Source organism: Aptenodytes patagonicus, chromosome Z, assembly GCF_965638725.1.
Source record: "Aptenodytes patagonicus chromosome Z, bAptPat1.pri.cur, whole genome shotgun sequence".
NCBI classification, from domain to species: domain Eukaryota; kingdom Metazoa; phylum Chordata; class Aves; order Sphenisciformes; family Spheniscidae; genus Aptenodytes; species Aptenodytes patagonicus.
In genome coordinates this window covers 71,763,731-71,787,890 of record NC_134982.1, presented here as the reverse complement: position 1 = coordinate 71,787,890, position 24,160 = coordinate 71,763,731, and the positions used below count along the sequence as shown (strand labels likewise).

At 38.7% G+C, this 24,160-nt stretch overlaps 2 protein-coding genes across 5 annotated transcripts in view; one reads left to right on the top strand and one right to left on the bottom strand.

Annotated features, from left to right (window-relative positions):
- Positions 1 to 1,816: 1,816 nt before the first annotated feature.
- On the bottom strand, positions 1,817 to 5,495 carry ATG12 (autophagy related 12). The gene is made up of 4 exons (XM_076363016.1): positions 5,245 to 5,495; positions 4,943 to 5,079; positions 3,234 to 3,296; positions 1,817 to 2,864 (listed from the first exon to the last, which is right to left on the bottom strand). The coding sequence occupies exons 1-4, from the start codon at positions 5,411 to 5,413 to the stop codon at positions 2,805 to 2,807; spliced, it is 429 nt and encodes a 142-aa protein (XP_076219131.1). The 5' UTR covers positions 5,414 to 5,495; the 3' UTR covers positions 1,817 to 2,804.
- A 207-nt stretch (positions 5,496 to 5,702) lies between these two features.
- AP3S1 (adaptor related protein complex 3 subunit sigma 1) overlaps positions 5,703 to 24,160 on the top strand; it is a 45,713-nt gene continuing 27,255 nt past the window's right edge. For 2 of the 4 annotated variants that reach the window (XM_076363013.1, XM_076363012.1), the window contains exons 1-4: positions 5,705 to 5,815; positions 9,222 to 9,313; positions 11,804 to 11,915; positions 19,739 to 19,810. In XM_076363013.1, coding sequence (XP_076219128.1) covers positions 5,747 to 5,815; positions 9,222 to 9,313; positions 11,804 to 11,915; positions 19,739 to 19,810 — 345 coding nt within the window. In that variant the 5' untranslated portion in view covers positions 5,705 to 5,746. Of the gene's footprint in view, positions 5,816 to 9,221; positions 9,314 to 11,803; positions 11,916 to 19,738; positions 19,811 to 24,160 lie in introns of all 4 variants that reach the window. The other 2 variants (XM_076363015.1, XM_076363014.1) reach the window with 2 other exon arrangements.

Here is a 24,160-nt window from a genome sequence, read left to right as displayed (position 1 = left end):
CTGGAATTATTCTTTTTAAAGAGATAAGTACATACATTTTAAAGCATTTCAGGATCATCTATGATTTTAGATGCTATAACTGTCACTTTTTAAAAGATGAGATTTAACATGTCTTTTGCAAGCTTTGTCTTTTGAAAATTCTACAAGCAACGTGCTGCTAATCACTTATTTGTTCACCCAACACATTATCTACTCGACATGTTTGCAATCTAGTCTGTTATTTAAGAATATGCACAAGGAAAAGTTTCTGCCACTTAAAACAGTCACACCCTGACTCCAGACGGAGCGAACCCATCATCCTTAAGGAGTTAGCAGAGATAAACAAGCACTGACTACCTCCCCGATGTGAAAAGGTAGAAAACTACACGGAAAAGTGGCAAAAAGGAGAAGTCTCTCCATAAAGAGGGTACAGAAGCTACAGGGTGGAATTAGCAGAATTTGAACTGGTAGTCGTTGAAAGGAAAGGAACAGAATAAAGGCAGCCACTTAGAGCATTCAGGAAACAGAAAGCAAGAGCTGGATCAGGTAAGTAGTCGCTGTATATTGGTAAACTAGGGCCCGAGAAAGAATTAGTTGGGGTTGGAGAAAAATTAAAAGCAGAAAAAAATGCTGGAGCAAAAGTAATAAATAAATATTGTTCAGTGAACAAGCTGAATCTTAAATAAATGAATAATTCAAATCTGCATTAATAAGTTATCCAAGTTCAAAAATGCACATGGTGAATAAAAGAAGTCCAAACCGTTACTGTGGGTTTTATGCTACTGGACTATTACCTTTGAAGGGATGGAGGCAAACTTTTTTTTTTTCTCCAAGCTCCAGAGGATAAAAATTATCTATAGATTCAACATGAAGGACAACCTACCATTAGCTGGCAAGACACAATGGCCTACAGTCCTCCTTCACCTCGAGATCCTAGTAGGTTTTTATTTGTTCTTTTTTTAAAAAAACAAAACAAAACACAACCCCACCCCCCCCAAACCACACACACACAAACCAACCTTCTTGCATCACTTCTGAAGAGCACATCTGCAGTATATCAGTAGTTTCATTTGTTAAGATCAAATGAGGTAAAAGGCACCAATAGAACATTCTTTAAAGAGAGCCAGACTAGTAGCTTATCTTAGGTAAACATACTGCCACACAGGAGAACAAACTACTTGTATTTGTAAGGCTGGCAAGTGGACATGTTACAAAAAAGACTGGGGGGAAAAAAAAAATCTAGGAAGAACTATGCAAATACCTTTGTCCTTGCGTACCCTCTAGCGGCTGTGCAAGGTTACGCTGGCCTCACCGTAACCGCGCAGGCCATTTCCGTAAGAAGACAGAACCAGAGTGCTCACCTCTGCAATAGTTCTCATAAATAGACAAAGATTCACGAGATCAGGGTTCTAAGCAGGCACAAGTATGGATTATTTGAAGTGTTTAAGTTTACAACCAATTCTGCCTCGTTAGCTTAATCCCATGAATCCAGGTTTTCCACTTAAAAAGTGGTAAAATATATCAAGCTATTCACACAGCAGGCATTCAGGGCACGTGCCTGTGTTACTGTGCCATGTATGCAGGCTGCATGCACACTGCAGCAACGTCAGTAAGTTAAGCCGAGTTACTAGTTCTCCCGAAGTCCTCTAAGGGTGGAAACAATCCAATACACAAGTTGCAGAGACCACGTAAGAGCCACTTATACACAAAACAGCAATGAACAGCTCAAGACTATGGTACAAGCATGCTTGAAACTAGCACAGGCTGTTTTTCCTGTATGTGCTGAAGAAGTGGATTACGTCAGGGACCAAAACTGTCACCCAGCATAAGAACACTCTGCAAGCAAACAGCGAACATTTAATTTAGTCCAGCTTAGACAAACATAAAAGATTGTACAACAGACATTTAAAACAAACCCACAAAAAACACCCCCCCACACCCCAACCCTCCAATAAATAAAAGCAAAGGTCAGTACCCTAGTCAAGGTACCAAGTCCTCTCCAGGATGAAGAAAAAATCCTCATTATGTTATGACTTAGCAGGATATAAAGTGCATTCTATTTTGTTGATGGAACATGCAGCTGGTGAAATGGGAGAATAATAGCAGCCAAAGGGAGAATATATAGAGCAGGTTTTTAGCACCCTGTGTCTATTTGTTCATTAACTGAAAGATGCAACAGCTAGTTGCATCATTTAGCTAATGATGCTAGTCATTAAACAGTGCCAGAAGAAACACCTTGGCAACTGCTGAAGCATTCAGCCTTCAACAAATACTTACACTACCAATACGAGAAGGCACAGGGTGAAGTAATTAGATTATATACCAATACCTACATATTAATTATGAGAAAAAAATCAAAATACTGTCTTGAAATTACATGAGATAATGCACATTCAAGATGAAGCCTTCACAAAGAATAGAACACACATAACAGATGTACAACATGTCAGAAGTAACTGAATCCGACGCTACATGTACAATAAATATCCCTTTTAATAAAAAGGAACTTTTATCTTCAGTACAGCATATAGAGTGACAGAGCTGCCCGGTCTTCCAGACAACTATGAAATAGCAGGCTCTACTCTATAGACGGCAGATGCAGATTTTTTTCTGTACCCCAGATGTACATCAGAAAAAAGCTACATGATCAGACAGCCTAAGTAGCTCTTCTTTTATGCTATTCATCTGCATTGTTTTTATAGATGTACAGTCATAAGCAGAAATGCAAAAATCCTTCTTTCTGTGTGTTTACAGGTTGAGTTTAAGAAAGTTAGTCCCTTTTCCATCTTTGAAGACAACACCTGAACAACTGTATTGCTTGTCGTTCATCCCCATGCCTGAGTTTTGCAATAATGCAGTACAAGCTTGCCATCACTTCCAAAACACTGCAAGAAAAAAAACAAAACAAAACAAGAGCTGTTAGATTATTCATGGGCTAGCATATACACGAAGCAAAACAAACAACCCCCCCCACCAGATAACTGTGTCATGGAATACTGTTACTGATAACAAAGCTCTCCATCATAATGGGAGGCACGACAACATACTGTGTGTGAAGGAATGCATTTCCAGAGATTGTATGAAGTCATGTCTCTTTAAATCATATTCATACAGATCTGTGAATATCAACTGCATTACATTAAATGCAAGATATTACCAGCATAGCTAAGGGCAGTAACAGACTTCAAGTGCCAGAAATGCACTGACAAATTCTGCTAAGCACATTGGGAAAGAATATTTAAGATAAAAGTCACCTCATAGAGGGTCCCAACTTCTTGGTCTGGAGATGGAGCAAAAGACTGGTTTACATATATGAACTGCAAGAAAAGAAAACAGAAGATGGAGATCTCCCATAGATCTCATAGATCATAGAACACATAGAAGAAACATTCTGCAGCCAGAAGTGGGTAAATCTGACCTCTGTTCACCATTTATTTCGTAATCTTTACAGTCCACACCAAAATACCATGAATTAGTATTTCCACTTCCGTGTGGAGGGGCAACATGACTTCCAGGAGTCACTTCTGACTGGCCAACCAGACCAAGCCAAAGCAAACGTGCTGACTGCCTTCTCCTGCAAGTTGACCCATTAGTCTCCCATACAGCAGCGAAAAGTCAACTCACTGGTTTAGTTCTTGCTCTTATTTCAAGTATCCAAACCATTCCCACTATTCCAAATTTGCTCAATTAGAACAGCAGTCACAGAAATCAGAATTATTTTGTTCTTTTTTAAAGTCATCCTTCTCACTTCCTGCTCCAAACGTATGAATGCATATAGTAGCTAGTCCATAATGCCAAAGAGAGCCTTGCGATCTGCAGTGTGAGATGGCAACGTGTAGTAGGGTATCATGTGCTATTTCCAAAGAAGAGTCATAAAATTCCTAGGGCATTGTTCCTGAAGCATAGCCTTAAGCTTAAACCACACCGGAAGACTCCATGCTCCTGTATTTTTTTCCTGAGACAATGAGATGGCAGTTAATGAATTGAACTGTTGAGAACACCCACGAACAGTAAATACCTGAACTATTACTCTTCTTTGAGACATTAAGCCTTGGGAAAAAGAAACCCTTCATGACTTCCAGCTGAAAGAGAAGGTTAGTGAAACCGTTTATGCCTATATGCTTAAATAAGAGCCCCCAGACCAAGAACAGAGTGATTTCATCTGTACTTTAGCTACACATTTGACTATTTTAATGAGTCTAGCTTTAACTTTATATCTTAAATGAAAACTTTGAAGTGTATGGATGTTAAGAGTTTACTGCTAATCGCAAAATTAGTACAATCATATTTCTGAATCTGTACCAGCTCTTCCAATGTTATCAGAAGGCCACTCGGGCTTCACAGGAAAGAACACATAAACGGTACTGGTAACGTGCTGCCAAGCTATGAACACTGCCAAGCTATGAACATTTCCAAGCTACACATTTTAATGGAGAAATCAGTCCTATGACAGTAATTAAACTGTTAATTGTAATTACTGAGAAGCAAGTTCTGAAGCAGACACTAATATTCAGAAAGTCAACCCCAAACGCTTTAGACTTTTTCCCAAATACTCCTTCCGCATACCTGACTTCTACAGTTACACTGTGCATATGAATACTTCACCAAAATACATCACTGCACAACATGCACACAGCTCTGCACGTCAGCATCAGACAAGAAGAAACGGAGGCGCTGCAAAAAGCCCAAAGGCTGGAGCCGAGCACCCAAGCGCATCCAAACCGCAGCGTTATGGTTCATTGCAACGTTACGCTGCGGTGCGTGCTTTGAAGAATTTTATCGGGGCCCCTACGCCAAGTCTCCTGCTAAAAGCCGCAGCCTAGATTCAAACAGTCTCCCTGCAAGGTGTGACAGCGTGGACCCAGGGTGAGCGGAGCTCCCTGCCATGGCTGGCTCCCGGCCTCCCCCGCGGCGCGCGGGGCACGCCGGGCCAGGCCAGGCCGCCGGGAACGCCTGCCCCTACCAGCTGCTCGGAGGCCATCAGTTTGAGGAACTTCTTGATGAAGTCAACGAGGCCCTGGATGGTCCGGGTCCGCTCCACGGCCCACTTCTTGGTCTTCATGATGGGGGTGTCGCCCACGGCCTTCAGCAGGATGTCAACTGCGGGGGAGGGGCGCGCGTTAACGCCGCCGGCCGCGGGCCCGCCCCCCGTCCTCTCATTGGCCGGAACCACCCTCTCCCACCGCCGATTGGCCAGCGCACCTGCCCGTCACCGCACAAGCCCGCCCGCCCGCCCGCCGCGACGGTGACTTCTCGCCCCATTACTTTTCTTTTTCGTGTCGCCGGCAGGCTCCTCGGTGCCCGGCGAGACGGCCGGAGGGGGGGCCGGGTCGGCAGCCCCCGCTGCAGCTCCGCCGTCCGGGGCTTCCTCCCCGCCCTCGCTTCGGCCCTCGTTCTGAGGCGAGGCCGGCGGCTGCTCCTCCGCTTCCGCCATGCTGCTCCCGGGGCGGCGGAAGTTACATCACGCGAGGCCGCTCCGCAAGGCGGTTCGTCCCTTGCGGCACGCCGCCTTCCCGTCAGGTGACGGGGAGGGGTGCGTCGCGTGCAGCCGGAGCCGTTCCGCCGCTAACGGCTGCGGGTCGCCGGTGACGTGGTGTGCGCGACCCGCTGCCGCCGCCGCCGCCCCGAGAGCGGGGGGGGGGGGGGGGGGAAAGGGCGGGGAGGAGGAGGAGGAGGAGGAGGAGGAGCAGCAGCAGCAGCAGCAGCCGCCGCCGCAGCAGCAGCGCAGCGAGCCCGCCCGGCGGCCGCCGCCGCCCCCCGCCCCACCATGATCAAAGCCATCCTCATCTTCAACAACCACGGCAAGCCGCGGCTCTCCAAGTTCTACCAGCGCTATGTACGGGCGGGCCGGGGCTGCGCGGGGCCTGCTTCCCGGGAGGGAGGGGGGGGGCGGTGGCGGGCGTTTCTGCCGTACAGCGGCCGGGTTTCCTCAGGACCGGCGGTTCCGGGGTGCGGCTGTGGGGGTTTGTCCACGGGGACCCGCCGGCCTGGTCCTGCCCCGGCGCCTTCGGCAGGTCGAGCCGCCTGCTGCTCTGTGCTTAAGGCAGCGGCGTGGGCCGCGGGCGTGGGAAGATGGAGGGCGCTGAGACCTTGTAAGAGCCGTCAGTAAGGAAAACGGGATTCCGAAGGAAGCTGTATTCCCAGCCAGTGTTCTTGTCACTGGAAATTGTCCTTTAGTATTAGTGAAAGTGAAGGAAGGGAGTCTTGTTCAACGGCGGGCTCGGTTCTCTGAGCTTATTTGTGGAAGCGCTACTCTGAACTCTGCCATGGTTTTTAGCCTGGCTTTGGGCGTCTCTGATGTAGTGCTGCGCGTCTCCATGCTGTGGCAGAGGTGGCAGAATTGGGAAGATGAGTTTTATGGGACTCAAAGGTTGGGTAAGCAGAGCCTTTTCCTTTGGAAACTTTCTGAGTATTATAAAAGTACAGTTGACGTGAAAAAGGAGTGTAATGAAATAGAAAAGTATATTCTTTTACATGGGAGAAGGCAAGTAGCAAAGCAGCTCTGAAAATGCAGCACAAGCACTTGATCTGAGTGAAAAGAAAGTGCAGCGACAGGGAGTTAAGAAGCAATGTGGGAACAGTTGATTTAATTCAAGGATAAGAGATTTTAACGTAATGTTTTGATCATGTGCTGTATTTCGTAGCAAATAGGCTAAGCTCTGCTTGGGCTGACCTTGGACATTAACACACAAGAAAACAACTGATGCTTCCCAGAATTAATGTAAACAAAATATTCTTTTTCAGTAATGCTATTACTTACTTGGATTTGTGGCCACTTACTTGCAATTTTGGCTATCACAGAAGTCATATTTAACTTTACTGAAAGAGATGTATCTTACTTCTATGTCTGAGAGCAGAAATGATGACTGTGACACTTCAGTTTGCACTGTCAGGCTTTTAATCAAAGGAGTATAACTGGTACAGGTCATTGCTATGGATGACTGAATTTGATCCCTCGCCTTAGAAAGGCAATATTGGGGAATTCTAATGTGTTTGTGAACCTGTTTTCTTCTTTCTCATCAGTTCTGGGTTACCAAGCAGATGTCTTTCATTTACAATTTCTAATTTAAAAATTAAAATATTAGAATATTCTCACCTATGCATATTGATAAGCATTCCCCTTCTGTGTGTCCCCAGTCTCTTCTTGATAACTTCTACTGCAGAACTACATTAACTTACTAAAGAAGGTTTTTTTGTTTCTTTTCTCTTTTTCCTGTCAGTGTGGAGGTAACAATTAAATAGGTAGATGAAAGACTTTGGAAAGGTATACAAAACTTGCATTAATGTGAAAGTTAACTTCCATTTTCGTTTTCCATTCAAATGTAATTATCTTTTTGTGTCTTCTGTTACTGTTGTGTAATGAAAGTCCTGGGAGGGAGAAGAAGCAGGGGAAGGGGAGGATTGAATGGCAGGAGGATACCGGATTTTTCTTGTCAACTCCACTCTGCTCTGCTACTTTCATAACTGGAATTAGAACAAATCCTCAATGCTTAAAGTACGGTCTGTATAAACAGAACACTTTGGAATTTTGAAAACGTGAATAGCAAATGGAACTAAGAAATCATGTGGTTAGGCAATTTCCCTAAAGCTTCGTGGTGCACAGAAACAGGTGCAATTGTCTTGATTATCTTTTTGTGTGTGACTTCAATAAGACAGGTTTATTTATGGGCTTTTTGAAACTTATGCATACTTCAATACCGATTGAACCAGTACTGGAGACAAATCTCAGTTTTTTTCTACAAGTGGAAGCATCTTGTGCTTTCTAGAGAGATTAATTTGGTCAGCTCTGTGAAAGAAGTATTTGTTTGCTTCATGATACCAAAACTTATAAAACGTGTGTAACTTTTTTTCCCTGGTATATATGAGAATGGAAAGAGTTTCTACTGCATAAAAGGAAGTTAATAATCTTCTGCAGTTAGGTAGCAAAATAATAATTCATAGCGATTAAATAGGAAGACAAGTGTGCTGTGGTTTTATGTTTTAGAATATAGACCTGTGGCCATAATTTCAAAGTTAAAAATAAGTTTCTGAACAACTTTGTGACTAAGGGCAGATTCTGAAAACAAAAGTTATTTTAAATACTCAGTATCTCAGTTTCTTAAGGAAAAAAGACAGGTGTTTTTCCTGCTACCATAGAAGATATGGTGGAAGTAACTGAAATAACTGCAGCGGAGTAAGGCAGGCACGATTTAAGGAACTCAAACTATAGAAGCAGAGGAACCTGCACTTTCTTGTTCTGTGTTTTATGGCGCAATTTACTTCTGCTGGAGCTTTTTGCTGATGTCTTTGTGGATTCTAGAGGTTGTTTGTAAAATAACACATGAATTTAAGGTGATGAATGCAAACCACACCAGTGCTAGGCTTTGTTTGCTTAGCAGTCATGCAGGGTACTGCACTCTTCTAGCTGAAATCACTTTTAAGATACATACACCAGTTTTGCTTAGAGTGTTTGTTCATATAATGGTTTAAAATGCTGACTTACATGCTTGGGCAGGGGCGGGGGCTATCTATGCTTGATAACTTTAGGGTTCTGTGCTATAAAACAAATGCAGGGTTTTAGGAATTTTATCTAAATTTTTTGACTGTGGACATAAAGACTTGTTAAAAATGGGTCTGCTCTTACAGAAGGGTAACAAAAGCAAGTGTGCTTTTGGAGTCGTGGTGGGATCTCAAGAAGAGTCAAGTGAATTCAAACTCGGAAGTGATGTTTTTGATGTGCTAGAAGGAAAGTTAAAGGCTTAGGAGAAGCTGTTGCTCATGATGCTGTTGCATTTTAAGCTATTTCTGAAAGAGTTATGTATTGTGGGATTTTTAGCTTCCCCACACCCTTCAAACTTTTGAGACTTTGTTTTCCTCCTGTTCGTGGGTGAAAGTAGTTTCAAAGCATGTCTGTAGCTGTTCAGGCTATGGTAGAGACACAGAAAATTCACAATACTTGAGAAGACTTCCTGTTTACTTGAAGAAACTATTTTTAGATTTTTTTTTTACATATTTCTTAAAAACAATCACTTTTTTCACAGTTGTTTCTCAGTAATGTATTCTGCAACTTAGCTTGTAAAAATGTCTTTTTGTGTTGAAATGACAAAAACAATATGCAGCTTGTTAATTGGCAGATTTAAGGCTTCAGAATTAGGTAGTTTGAGGGTGCTTATATACTTTGTGTTCTGTTTATTAGCTGTGTGTGCTGTGCATTGTTATTTAATCCATTTTAGCTTGATAGCAAAATATGTTTTCTTTCATAGAGTGAAGATACGCAGCAACAAATTATCAGAGAAACTTTCCATTTAGTATCAAAACGCGATGAAAATGTCTGTAATTTCCTAGAAGGAGGATTGTAAGTATCAAGTTTGAAATAAATGCCCAATACTTATTGGCTAGCAAATATTATTACTGCTGATTGTAATATAACTGTTTTTACAGTTGTAATGTAAATGCCATGTCACTTGAGATATTTTAATACACAACAAATAATATCATGTTGCACCAGGTATACATATTCTTTACTAACTGAAGCATACGTATATATATATGTATCAAAATGAGTTAGGCAATAAAACTAATTTTTTCTAGTGCTGTAACTGACACAGTGCCATATCTAGGGCTATAATTGTTTCAGACACAAGATGGGGAGCAGGTAGATGATACCTAACCAGTTTCCCTATAATCAAGCTAAAGATTTCTAGCCTCATTTGAAGAGGCGTTGGCATTGGCCATACCCGTTGAGAAAATTAAAATATTTTGTAGCTGGTGCTTTGGCTTGAGCTCCTAAAATTTGAGTGGACAGCCTCTGATAGTAGGATTCCTCAGCCTTTTTATCTGGGTTCAGGCTTGCTATATAAACCAGAAAGAAAAAAAAAAAAAAAAGGTTTTAAATGTGCTAACTAATGCAGTTTCAACCAAGATTTTTTTATTGATATGGGCAGAGCAAGGTAGTAGGAAAGCCAGACTTACGTCTTCTGTCTCCAGAAGACACGCACAAAATATTCTGTCTTGAATCATCTCGTTTGTTTTTTTTTAATGTGGTCTTGCCTTAGTTGAAGAGAAGAAATTCTGAAATGGAAAAGTGTTTTATTTTGAGATATTAGTCATAAAGAGTAAATAGTAACAAAGCCACCTTCTAGGAAAAGGGATCATAATTGATGGAGTAAGCTCATGATTGCCAGTCTAAACATAGAGATTGTCATAGCCTGTTAAATATTGTAATTATGGAAATTTCTGATTACTGAAAGTTAATATGTTAATGCCTAAATTTTCTGTGTGCAGAGTCAGTTAAATGCTTAGCTGTATCATGTCAGCTATGATGTCTTTTTCCTGATCAATATGATTCCTGATTTTTTTTTATTTTATTATTTTTTAAACTAAAATAATTCTCTTCCAACTACTCAATTGGTGATTCTATTGTTAGGTTCTTGGAGGTGATTTCATGCTGAAAACATGCTGGCTTGAATTCTGTAAGTGAAAGAAGCCATTTGGAGCCTTTTAAAAAAATCACAGCTGTGCAACAAAAAGAAACTAAGACAGAGGACACAATTCTGGCTTTCCTCCTACTGCTCAATTCTGGAGTTACCATTTCAATATATTTTTTCAGAATATTTTTTTTTCAGGACAGGGATCACTTTATAGTTTGCAGTTTACCCAAAGGCCTCAACAGTTTATATATAATAACTCTGTGTCTGAAGTATTTGAAAGAATTGGGTAAATAAAGTACAAAAGAGGAAACTTTAAATGGCATTTCTTTCCACTTTCACATTTTTGTCTGATACTTCTTAAATGTAGTTCCTGCTCTTCAGGAACAAAGGGTTCCCCCTCCCCCCACCCAAGCATTAATGCCAAGAAATGTGCTTAAGCAAAAGTGACCTAAAAGATTTCTTGTTCTTTTTGTTTATTTATGTATTCTCTCCCTATGATAAAGGCAGAAACTGAGGGGATGAGTTATGATACACCAAACAGGTGATTCAGTTCTGGTACAGAATTAAGGGAGAATTATGATGTTCATAGCCATGTAAGTTCAGGCTACAAAATATTTTCATCTCTATCTGAGTGGGCCTCCTGCTGCGCAAAAGCAAATGTCAGTGATTTGAAGAACATCTCTTCTTATGATTTATGTACCTTCTTTGGGAAGGCTATAGCAGAAGAGTGGAAGGAAATACTTGTGTAGACCTCTTCTCTTCTTGTTCAGTAACTTGATGATTAGTGAGTCCATAAAAATTTAATTGCTTCTGTGACTTTAACATTGCATCACAAACTATTGGTTGTAGTACAGTCTTATTTCTCAAGATATAAAACATTTTGTAGCACAAGTGTTACATGTTCTTTGTTATTAAGTGGACTATAAACCCCACTTCAGGCTTTTTCTGTAATCCAAATGCCAGTCCACATTACAGTTTTCTTTTTCTGTTGATGCTCCTCTAAGAAGGGCAGCGAAGGATTCATAGGCAGATGCTCTGTTAATCTGTAAAGCAGATTAATCCCTGTACAGTGCCCAGTAGTGTGTAATGGAAGTACATTTAATACCCATTTTTTGATGAAACTGCATGATCCGTTTGAATTGATTTTAATAAAAAGGTGCATATGTTGATGTAATTATTATCCATATGGATAACAATAACTGTGCTTGTGTGGTAAATGTAACTTGGGCTGTCTTGGTACTTACTATTCTTCCATTGGAATTATATCACAAAATAAAAGTTGTGATACAGTTGGATTTCGGAAAGCTCCAGCCAGCCATTAACATTAGGCCTCCTATTAACTGAAATAAGTGCAAGGATTTGCCTAGCTTATCCTGAGATGCTAACTAAGCTTTCCTGTTTTCTTTCCTGTTTAGATTAATAGGTGGATCTGATAACAAACTAATTTACCGACACTATGCCACCTTGTATTTTGTCTTCTGTGTGGATTCTTCAGAAAGTGAGCTTGGCATTTTAGACCTCATACAAGTAAGTTGGGGTTTGGTTTTTTTTTTCTGCTTTGTTTTTTTAATAAGTGGAATTCTACTTCTAAGTACCTTAGAACTTCAATATTTAACTGTGTCTTTTTCTGTAATATTTGGAAGTGAAGGTGGTTTTCATACTATGAACACACCTGAAGTGCTCAGTATTACTTTTGGATTGTTAGCAGTTTTCTGGACTGTCTTTGAAAAAGTTGTTTCCCAAGTTGATGAGAAAGTAAGGAAACCATTTGTTTGGAACCTACAGAACGATCAGCAGCTATTTTTTGCTGCAGCTTTTCAAGGCCTTGTTTTGGCTGCAGGTAAAATGGTGCAGTTCAAGCATTAGCTAGACAAGTTTAGATTATGAGAACCTTGATGCATAAAGCTCTGTGTGAGGAGAAAGAGCCGCTACAGGTTCTTTCTGGATCTCAAAAAGAAAAGGTCAACAACAAAATTGGCTTAATAAGATAACTATTTAATAGAACAGAGTAAGAGGAGGAATGTAGATAGCAAATCTTACACGCCTTCAAATGCTGGGCATCCCCTGTTCATGCAGCATCCAGTGGAGCCCAGGTGGATTTTCTCACAGTGCCCTGTGCAGAGCAGATCCTGTCCTTGGAGAGAGGCTCTCCCTTTTTGGCCTTTGACCTAGTATATAATTCCATCACAAGAAAACAACTCTATTCATAAAGGATGTTCTCATGAGAGCTTCTTGCTGCACTTTGAGGTACAGGCAAGGCCATGCAGGTAGTGTAATCACAGGTACCAAGTGGGAGCTGCCTGCACAGTGAGCTGTGTGAGTTTATCCTGCAGCCAAGGAATTTGTGCAGCACAGCACAGGCCCGTGCCTATTCAGGTTAAGTGTTATGTGGATCACTAACTCCTAAACGTGCAACCGTCTCTTGGTCAGGATCAATACATTCCACTCCTTGATCCACCTACAGTTTACCTTTCCCAAAGACATTATAAGTTATAGATTACATTGATAAGATACAGGCTTCTCAAGCCCAGTAGAGCAGACATGGCCTGTTCAAGATCACTAACTCCTCGAATACAACATCTTCTGCAGGGCTCCCAATACAGCATGTATGATTTAAACTGTTAAATATGTCTGTATCAGCTCGGCAACAAAAATCATGTCTGGTAATACGAACACTCTTATGTCAAGAGAACTCTGACTGCACCAGTGATTTTTCAACTTAAAATTTGCACATAAACAATTTCACTGATGATTGATAGTGTAGTCAGATGTGGCAAAAAATAGTTTCACACCATGAAGTGATGTATGTCATTACATAAAATGGGTCTCAGATATATATACACACACACGTATGATTCACTTACTGTTAAGCTTTTCAAAAGCTTGCACATCAAGAGAATTGATTTATTACATGAGTAAAATCTGTGGTATCCTGAGACATGGGCCTGCATCTATTGATTATTTCACTGTAAAAAGCACTGTGGGCCTTAAAGGCCCTGCAGACCTTTCTTGGAGCTGAATAGCTTCTCATAGTCCCCTATTAGTGTTCAAAACAGCTCTTCAGTGTTTAGTGCTCTTCTGGACAGTAGATCCAAATTGTGTCTCTGAGTGGCTGTGTGGGTAGCAGGGAAAGAAACTCTTTTTCTTGATTCTTATGTCATCTTTGGTCATAGAAACATTCTGCAGTATCTGAACAGTGCAAGTTACTGAGTGAGGTATACAACGGCCTTACCTGTTCTTAGCAGTTTGCTATACAGAGTTGCTTAGTTGCTTGTTGCATAGTGTGTTGTCTTACTTGGAAGTGCTAAAATATTTATGAACTGAGAAAGAAGCATGTTAATTTTTCATGTGACTTAGGGATGTTTTTCAGGTAAAGTAGGTATTATAAATATCTTAGTTTAATCAGGTAATAAGGATAGGAAAGACTATTGAGGTCAATCAGTCTCACCTGTTGTATTTTGCAGGGCCACTATGCAAGTTCAACTAAGGTTTTATTCATTATGGTATATTAAAAATGTCACATCAGTAGCTTCCAGTTATTTCCAGTTACACAGTGTAACCTAAATTTTACTTTAAGGTGTCGAAGCAAATTGCTTGAGCTTACTACTACCCATATTTGTATAGCCCTCAAACTCTCTGAATTAGGGAGATCCTAAAGTTTTCCCTAAATTGTGTTGCTTCTTGTGCCAGAAGTACTTTGATGGATTTCAATCTCTGTCTTTATATGTCACATCTTTTCCATTATGCCCCGGTGTTTAATTACATGCCAGTATAATTACTTGAAGGAAGCAGAAATACTAGAAATGCTATTTCTATTTATAGAAATACTTTACTTTCTTCTGACCCATATGATTTTGTTTATAAATACAGTCTCACCACAGTACCTGCAGCTGTTCAGTATTCCCATTTCTCTAGATCATTGTAATTCAACCATTTGATTATAGTAGAACACATACAGAGATCAATTAAACGTTTTTAATTTCCAGTGTGGCTCACAAGAAGGATCTGTTTAATCCTCTTGTCAATAGCAATCAGAATTAAATGTATCTTACACTGGAAAAGTGCCCTCAAAGTTTATTATTACATCTCAACCTCATGTGCAACACAGACTGGCAGTATGTATACATACACATCTACTCAAGCAAGTAAGCTTTGCCTGTTTTTTGTTGAGAAGTGTTGAATCATTTTCATACATCTTTGTTTGCTATAGTTCAGAGACAACACAGGTAAGAGTAAGCCATCTGGAGTTTGTTATGAATCATACATACACCGAATTGTTTAAATAAGTAGTTATGTAGAGGGCCAGTTCATGATCTCATGAAAATAAACTGGTGAAATGGACCTAGATCTCAGTCTAGCGCTTAAGAGTTTTCTGTCTTGTAAAATGAATAAATCTATAGTAGATTAGATGACATATGGCAGTCTGCAGTTCTTTTCAGCATAAAGTTTTTGTTGTAATACTTAAGATACTTCTGTGAAGGCCACTTATATCACCATTAGGTCAGAGCTGTTTCACAGGTAAGTCGTCTTGGCTTAGGCTTAATGAATGCACTGTATGTATTACAAATCATAGGCTCTGCCTCAGATTTTTATATTGTGTTCAAACTAGATGTGTTTGAACACCACAACCAAATTCATACTGTTAACTTTTGTCCATTTTCTTTTTTTTTTAACACAAACACAAGATTCTGTTTATTGTTTTTTATTAATTGGATGGGAGGTAGGTCAGCATCTGTGCTATGCCTGGTAGGTTTTGCAGTCTTTTGGATTCAGTGTAAATTATGTCATGCGTTGTACCTCTTTCAGACTTCTCATTAGCCTGTGAAGTGTAAGGTTATAGTGCATGGAAATAAAGTACATAAGAAAATATAACTAGCTGTAGACTGTCATGAGGAAAAATTGAGTGACATTTACAATGGTACCCAACTATCTTACGGACCTAAAAGCCTATGTCAACTCTAAGCATTTTTGAGGATATTAGCCCATGGCTGTACTTCCAAGACATGTTGACTCAGTAAGCAGCTAAATCTGTGAGATCAGTCTTCCATGAAAAGTTGTATATAGCCTTGCAAGATAATGTTGTTCAGTAAGATGCATACGGGAAATGAAGTGCAGTTCATGAAAGATGTTTTTCTCAGTTCTTAAAGATAAATCATCATGACCAGAGATGCTTTTATGCTAATTAAATAAAAAAGGGAGAGGCATATGACTGGGATACCTATTTTGGCAGAAAAATCCCTAACTAGTTCTCAGTTAACACTATTAGTTTATTTTAGAGTTGGGTGGAAAGTAAAGGGCAGGAATTAAAAACAGAAAGAACATTTTGATGTAAAAAGCCTTATTGGTAATATTGGTAAGTCTATTGGTAGGTCTGCTTGAAAGACCTAACACACTTCTGTTTTGACTAATCAGCAGGACTTGTACAGTCTTTCCCTTACACTGTAATCTTGGCATCCTCTGTATAATCTATGAGTAGTTTAAAAAAAAAAAATTCTTGAAAGAAAACTGGGATGTCAATGTAAGTGTGGGAGAACACAGCAGCTGCTCCAAGGATTTCCCAATTAGAAAGGCTGTGGAAACACTGTAGTTGACTTCATATACTTGTAATGATATGTGAACGATGACTTATTAAATGTCTCTCTTAAAGCAGAAGAGAAACCAGTCTTGTGTATGGAGAGCTGGCTATATGATGAGACCATTATGTTCTAAACTAGTTGGAGTCTCAGGTAGCATTTGAACAGTCAAAAGCAGTAAAGGAGAGGACTCTCTGTGGGCAGATTGAATTAATTCTGTCTTACGGTTTACCATTGCTGTTTAGCCGAGGAAGAAGGGTGGGATATTCTTGATATGAGTTACTCCTGTTGTTTTTACTTAATTTTTTTGTACCTGCTTTTGTTAGTATTTGACATTATCTAGCATCAGATGCATTTAATTGATTAGGTGTTCTGATTTTTCTGCTAGCCTTGTTATCTTCCCAGTATTAATGTATGTTTTATTCCTTTGTCGTCTTATTTGCCTAATTAAAAAATGAGCCCTTCATGGTAAAGGTGGTGTTTTATGTTTTGACATATTGCTGAGTATAGGCAGCTCCTGGCTTGTATATATCCAACAACAATTTGGTATTTTGATTCATGTACTTTACTTTCCAGATGTGTATCTGGCTTTATTAAAGCATATTTACTACAAAAGTTTGTGTGGCTTTTTTCCTTTTTTTTTTTCCCCCCTGTTTACTTGCATGAAGATGTGCATGGGTTTTTCTTTGAACTGTAAAAGATTATGATTTCAAAAACGAAGCACAAGGGGGAGCTAGTAATTCATTGTGCGTGCATCCTTATTTTCCTGCTATTTGACTCATTTATCTATGTTTCTTTTCTAATAACATCAAAAGGTGCATTTGAACTGATGTGTGTGTGTGGGGTGTGTGTGTCCCAAAACAATTGGTGTGTTTTCTGGTTATTTTGATTGACAAGTCTGCAGCATCTGGAGTAATTACTGAAGTACTTAAATTCTAGCGCTGCTTGCCATAGCGTGCAATTAATTTGATTCTCAACTAAAATCATGATGAAAGTGGCTCTAATTTTTTTTGCCATATTGATTATTTGAAGGTGTCTTAGAATAGGTCAAGGAATGTTAGCATGGAAAAAATCTAGTTTACCTTGTAGACTAATGCTTTTAAAGACCAGTTATTTGTAATAGATGTATACCTTATCAGTGCTGGCATTACTCTGAGTGAACTCTCCATCATGAATGGAAGATTGAGGAAGTTTCCAGAGTTTCCATGAGAAATCCTTAGTCGGTGAAAAATCTCTCTGAATACTACTCAGTGCCAGCTGATTTCCCTTAGATTAAAAAAGCTTTGGTGTGCATTACTGGTTACGCGTTGCAAGCAGAGGTCTGCGAGTTCGTTCAGTGTGTGGTGGTGTCACTATGTAATGGGTAAAGGTTTAAAAGTAACCACTGTAACTACGAATCAAGTGTTGTTATATGCGAAGCCCTAGTTACTGGAAGAAGGTAACAAAAATAAAACTTCTGTGTTGTTGATGTGTGGGCATACATACTGCTACTAAATACACATATCTGGGGGGGCCTTTTTTGAGGATTTTTGAGTTCGTTTTTAACACGTTCCTTTGTTTCTCAAGGAACTAGATGGATGTCAAAGTCAGAGTATGTAAATTCGTGTGCAAACTTGGTGATGTATATGAGGAATATTTTCTTTTCTTTCAAAAATAGTGTCAAACCGTTAGCTCTTGTAACTGAAACCTTTGGATAAAGGTTACATTTACACTCTGTTTCCAATCTTCTTCCTGCAGCCAATATCAAACAGCAGTGTCCTTGTAACCACATTCTCCTAAGGTACAAGGAAAGTAAGAGAACATCTCTGGTCATTTGTCTTGCTGCACATAGTTGTGAACTGTGTAGTTTGTTCTGCTTAACATATAAGTTTTTTTTGTTTGCTCGCATCCCTTCTTTATAGAAGACTGTTATCACAACAAATTAACAACTACTTGAAGAAAAAAAAAATCTGCTTTGCTTAGCTTCACTATAGTTTAACAGAAGCATATTCATTTACTTAGTTAACTGTTGTCAGTGAACCTTACTGTCTTGAGTCTGCCTGTGAAAATGTTCTATGTTCCTATTTTAAGTTATGAATTGATATTTTGGTATTAAAGAATAATCCTTGTTCTAAATGCATGGAACATCAGTTAGACGTAGTTTGACTTTAAAATGGAGATTGATAATAGTAGTAATAGCAACAGCAGAGTGTGATCCTCTTCTCTTTTGTAGTGTAAGCAGGATCTGAGACAGGGGATTCAGATGTAAAAGTAATCTTTCTTGATATGCAAGCTAGACAACTGAAAATGGCTGATGTCAGGTAGACCTGTTTCGCTGTGTCTGTAGACATAAATATCTATCTATAGAAGCAGGCCTTTTATTCACTTCTTTTTTGTCAGCAGAACATGGCTTCTCATTCCTATTTCTCTGGGCCTAGGCAGTTTGAAATCTGGTTCTTCTCAAAGACTAAGATGGGATTAATAAACCATGTTGAAAAGAGAGAGAATCAAAACCAGGTGTTTAACTTCCTCCATGTTGCTGCTTTAGGGTTTGAGTTTAGAATTGCAAAAAAAAAAAAAATTACATACAGTGACAATAAATAATATTAAATGTATATGGTGATAAAACAGCCTTGAAACATAAAACTGAGATTAAAATTTCCCACAAGTTACAGTTTATTTACTAGTCATTAATAAATGAACTGTAAATTCTTACAGAAATTCTTTTTAATTTTGAGGACCCTAAGCTCTCAAACTCAAGCGTATGTTTAACTTAGAGGTCTTGACACATCTCTTCTAAGTCAGTAGGAGTTATCCCTTGAATAAAGGGAACTGTACTTACATCTCTCTAAGACTGAAGTCTTTGTCAACACTCACCACAAGCACATGGTGATTGGCATTCAGGAGCTTCGGGAGTGCGAGAACAGTCATCTTTTCATTATCTGGCCTAATTGTGGGCTGGGATCTTCTTAGTGTACCAAAACTGGCTAACATGAGTACTAAGGAATCTGTTACAGAAGCACCCAGAGCAGGGTAACGTACAGTCCCTATCTGGCAGAGATCATCAGTGGCTGGACTTCAGCAGCTGCTTTGATTTTTCTGCTTTGTGCACTTATATTCTAGATTCAGGGAGGGGTTATTTGCCTGGATACAAACTACTGGACTTTTCTAAATTTATGTGGTGGTATGCCTGACAGGATCAGCAGGTGTGACATTAAGACAGCTACCTTTTTCCTTGGTCCATCCTGAATTCAGCAGGTCTAAACCAGGTGAAAGCTGCTGTACGGTTGCTGGAAGCCATAATGCTGACAAACTTGCATGACGCTGACAGTTTGCATTGCACATGTGTCTCTGTGTAGCAAAGTTAACAGTAGTCTGGTTAACCAGGAGATGCCTGCAATGTAGTAATTGTTAATAATAATAATGAAAAAAACCTAGCTGTTTCTTGCTTAATAATTGGGTTCTTATGAAATGGGAAGGAACACTTTGAATCACAGCTGAGAAAATTGTAACGTAGATGATGTTACTGGTTTTTTCAAGATGCAGCTATTGGTTAAAACTGTGTGACTTTTAGCAGAGTTATAACACAAACTGACTTGTGCGTACAGTTTTGCCCTCTACAGATAACATACTGTTGACATGATAATGTTAACCACATAATTTCTATAGATGCTTTTAATGCCTTAAAATCTGCCCGGTGTTTATTTTCTGTATTTGTTTTTGTTAAACTTCACACCTAATGGAACTACTGAGTTTCTGTTAAAGCTTGACCTCTGGCTTTTTTTTTCCTCTTTGCAGGTATTTGTGGAAACACTAGACAAATGTTTTGAAAATGTCTGTGAACTGGATTTAATTTTCCATGTAGACAAGGTACTGTGATGAGCTCCTGCAATATTTCTTGTCAAGTAAAATGTTTGGTTCAGCGGATACTTGGTATTAAACTCTGCAGTGATTCTACTTTTATTGTTAGTGAAATCTAGACAGTTCCTATCAACATATTATTTTTAAGACTTGAAAGCTATGGTGGAACATGTCTTTCTGAGGAAAAATAAAATAATGTGGGAGATTTGCAGAGTGTTATTGCACATATAATTGTCAGATTGGAGACATCTGAATATTCTCAGAGTTGGGCTTAGTTTCAAGAAATAATTTATTCTATTTTGTTTACGGTTAGGTGTTATGTTACTCGGAACTGAAATTGTACGGGCTTTTCCAATTAAGGCTGGCAGTTGCCTTTCAAACGCTATGATTCTGTAATTTAAATGCTGTGTGGATCTTACTCTTCTAAATCTCAAACAGACATTATGTCTTTTTTCAAACATTTAGAAACAATCTTGTTTGAATATTCCCAGCTATCAGGAACAAGTGTTTTATTAATCTAGTTTTGAGAAATGCTATTACCATAGTAATCTGTCATTTAAAAGGACACTGGCATCTCTTGGTGTAATACCTAAAGTGCTGAGAATTGAATATACAGAATTTATTCCTTCAGTTGCATTTTGTGCCTACTGTTGCTTTCTGTGCAGTCACCTTTCCCCATCTGTGAACGTCTTTTTGCATCAACAGCAAAAGACGCGAAAGGAAAATAAGACAAAAATCACTAAAAGTGGACTATAAATAGTAACAAGTATCTGAAATAACCATTTGGAACTGACTCAGTTTGTTTCAAAATGAAGAAGTTCTTCTGGAAGAAACACTTGTACCTTGACCAGACAGTGAAATGCAAATGACCTTGAATAGGTGTTTGAACTGATACCGTGCTCATGATAAGTCATTAGGATTTCTAGCCTGGCTGCAACATGTTGGCTGTTTCCAAAATGGCAGATTAAAGTACAGAAGAATTTGAGTGGTTTATATATTGGCTTCTGAGCTTAAAGAACCCAAATACTGCAATTGTTTTGTGGCAAGGAGTTTGATCTTTGTATTTAGCTGCAGAATACTTTGACTGCTGTGCAGTTTTTGTGGTCTGCTGTGCAGTCCAAGCTGCTGCTCTATAGCGTGTTTCATTCAGTAGCATTCCTTAACATAAGTAGTCTTTTACACTTCATAGGAGGAGAAACATCTTTCTAATAAAATGTAGAAAACTTAGGTGCTTCGAAATGTTAGATTTCTTGAAGAGTATTTTATTTTGTATTGGATATGAGATGATATTTTCTTCTTGAAATCTATTTGTCAAAGGGAAGCTAAAATTTAAGTGTTTCATTTGATTTACTAAAATACTGCATGAGAATCCTGTTAAATGTTTAGGGTAGTATTTTCAAACTCTTGAGGAAAATGTGAACCCTAAATACTCATTAGATATTTTAGCAAAAGTAACCCATTTCCAAAATGACACCTTCAGTTAAAATTTTTGAACGTGACATTAACCAGTGCAGTGATTTTTAACTTCTGCATAAATCGACAAAAGAATACACACAGAAAGCTGAACTTCTGCAGTAATGCAAGGCTACTACCAGCAGTAGAGTAGCATTGGTTATGCAGTTGTGACTAATCTGATGTCATCTCCATTCTTTTTTTTTTTTCCCCTCCAGTGTAATTGGTTTGTAGGACTTACTTTATACCATAACATAGGATCAAAACATTTGATTCAGTACAGTTTAAGTTCATTAGTATTCTTGTAGATCTGTAAGAAAAAACCAGGAAGATGCATCTATGATAACAAAATTAGAGCATTAAATTCTCTTTAAACTGCTGATAAAGTCACCTTGTCGAGAAGCAAAATGCATTGAGTCTTCTGAGTTACACCACATTAACTTTCTTTTGTCAGATATTTGTGGCCTGGCTTGTTAGTAGATTTCAAGTCTGCAATAGGGAAAAACAGCAACTCCTGCTGGATGTTTGGTCTAGACAGAGTCTTAGTTATAGTGGATACTTACATGTGGGAGCTGTTTGGGGTGAAACTTTTCAAATATTTGTATTTTGAGTGGTCTGGTGTTGAGAAAAGTGAGGATTGACTACTTGATTTGGATGAGCGTTGATCTGTGTCTTCAGTTCTTGATGGAGTTGTGGAAGGTGACTTTCTTCCAATCCCCTTGCTAGAACTGCCTAAAAACCAAGAAATACCTTTCTTGTAAAAAAAGATGTAGCATGTAAAAGAGTTAAACTACGTAATCTCAAAAGCTGTTGCCTCTTTAGTAGCATTTTATGTGGCATTTCTATAAGGAAACATTTACCTTCATCAGGCAGCCTTCATTATACAGGAGCCAGTGCATTATACAGGAGCCAGTGCATTATACAGGAGCCAGTGCATTATACAGGAGCCAGTGCATTATACAGGAGCCAGTGCATTATACAGGAGCCAGTGATGGCTTATAGCAACCTGGAGCCAAGAGAGAGGCTTATTCAAGAAAAATATTGGTATAGTACTAGAAATTCATTTGGAGAATGGAATATAGGTGGGAATGAGATAGTGTTTCTTATGTGCTGTAGCAGATGAGGGCTTGGGGTGTTGGGGAGTGTAGCCTGTACAGGACAGAATTGGGCTTCTCTTTTACAGAGCAGCTGTATTAAAAACAAACAAACTTGCTATATCTGGAGCAAAACGTTTTCCAGAGGAGGAGGTTTATTTCAGTCTGTACCGATTCCTACAGTGATCCAGGAGTGTAATGCTTTCTGATGGAAAAGACGTCACAGAAAGCTATCATAAGCATCTTTTACAACCAAAATACTAGAATACATTCAGTTGGGGATGTAAGGAAATACTTTTATTTTTCCACAAGTTTTTGGCACCTATTGAAATATCGCTGAGAGTATCATGATCTCTTCCAAGAGTTTATTAACTGACCAGAACAGTGAACCCTCCAGAATCAGATTGCAGCTTGAAGACAAGAAAATGTGTTTGCCAAATTTTCCCAGGAGTTTTTTCTTGATGCATTCCTTCTCCACATTTGTTAAAGCACACATTCATGCTTTTAGACAGCACATGGAACAGAAGTAGGAAGCACTCTTGATTTTTGTAAAAACACCTCAAAACTGTTATTACAAAATGGCAATTTCAGATTTTGAAAAGCTGATGTTCTCAACAGTCTGATCTCTCTTTAAGAATATAAATGTAAGAGGTGTATTCCATGTGCCCTTCAGTCTTTCACTTCAACACTATTTTGAATGCACTGTTGAAGTATATTTTGTACTTCATTGCCACTTAATGCTTTTTAATTCAGAAAATTTTTTGTTTCTTTAGGGAAATAATTAGTGAAATTTTTAATTAGGAAAAATAGAATGATGCGTATTTGTTAATTTAACACGTATTTGCAATGAAAAAAAAATAGTTAATATTAAAAATGTATGTCTTGCTACTGCTCGTATCTGGGCAAACTTTTGCTAGAAGTGTTTTATTATAGTTATTTAAGAGAAGGGAGTAAATGGATTACAATATTTACATAATATTGATCATAGTCTTAATTTCCTTTCATTACAGATTAACAAGTAAAATTAATTGTATTCTGTTATTTAGAAAATCATCCCTTTAGAAGAAAAATGGGGCAAGACAAAAATGGTTAAGCTACTGTGTCAATCCATGCTTTATAAACATTTTTATTGCATGTTAGACTTGCATGTTGCATACTAAAAGTAGGAAGAAATACAGAGTAAGGTAAGAAACATGATCTAAGGTATGGAACAAGCTTGTATGGAAGAAGATGATAAATATTCAAGATACTGGAGGCAGAAAAGTAAGAAGTATATAAAAAAGGTGTTGAAGGGGCTGAAGAAGATGAACAACTGTGTTTCACAGAAATAAAGAACAGTGGGATATCAGATAAAATTTCAGGAAGTAATTTTGAAACAAAGAAAATGTCTTTTTCATGATTCATAATTAAATTTTATCGTAGATACCAAGGATATTATAAATAGGTTCAAAAGTGATTAGACATACTAACCAAAGGAAAATCGGACAGGGGCTATAAAATACAATAATATAGCAAGAAACAGCAAACAATCTGTGTTTCAGGAATCCTTAAGTTGGAGATATTTGGAAGCAGAGAATTTCTATCAGGATAAATAGTACTCTTAAGATTTCTTGCGTAACTTTTTTAAGTGACAACTGGTGAATTTTTGAAACCAGATAATGAACTAAGTGGATTTTGCCTCTGACTTAATAAAGTTCTTTAAGCATGCTTGAGCATAAGTAGAAGTTTTAACTTTCATGTTTTTTAAAGCAACTTGCATGATGGAAATTTAAATGTTATAATGTACATCATCTGTAACGTGAAACACTGAACA

Bases quoted from the DNA above. Each gene is read 5' to 3' on its own strand.
- ATG12 (XM_076363016.1), bottom strand. From the start codon at position 5,413: ATGGCGGAAGCGGAGGAGCAGCCGCCGGCCTCGCCTCAGAACGAGGGC. The intron at 5,080-5,244 runs GTAATGGGGCGA...CCTCCCCCGCAG, and splicing joins CGGCGACACGAAAAAGAAAA to TTGACATCCTGCTGAAGGCC. The intron at 3,297-4,942 runs GTAGGGGCAGGC...CTTTTCTTGCAG, and splicing joins TGATGGCCTCCGAGCAGCTG to TTCATATATGTAAACCAGTC.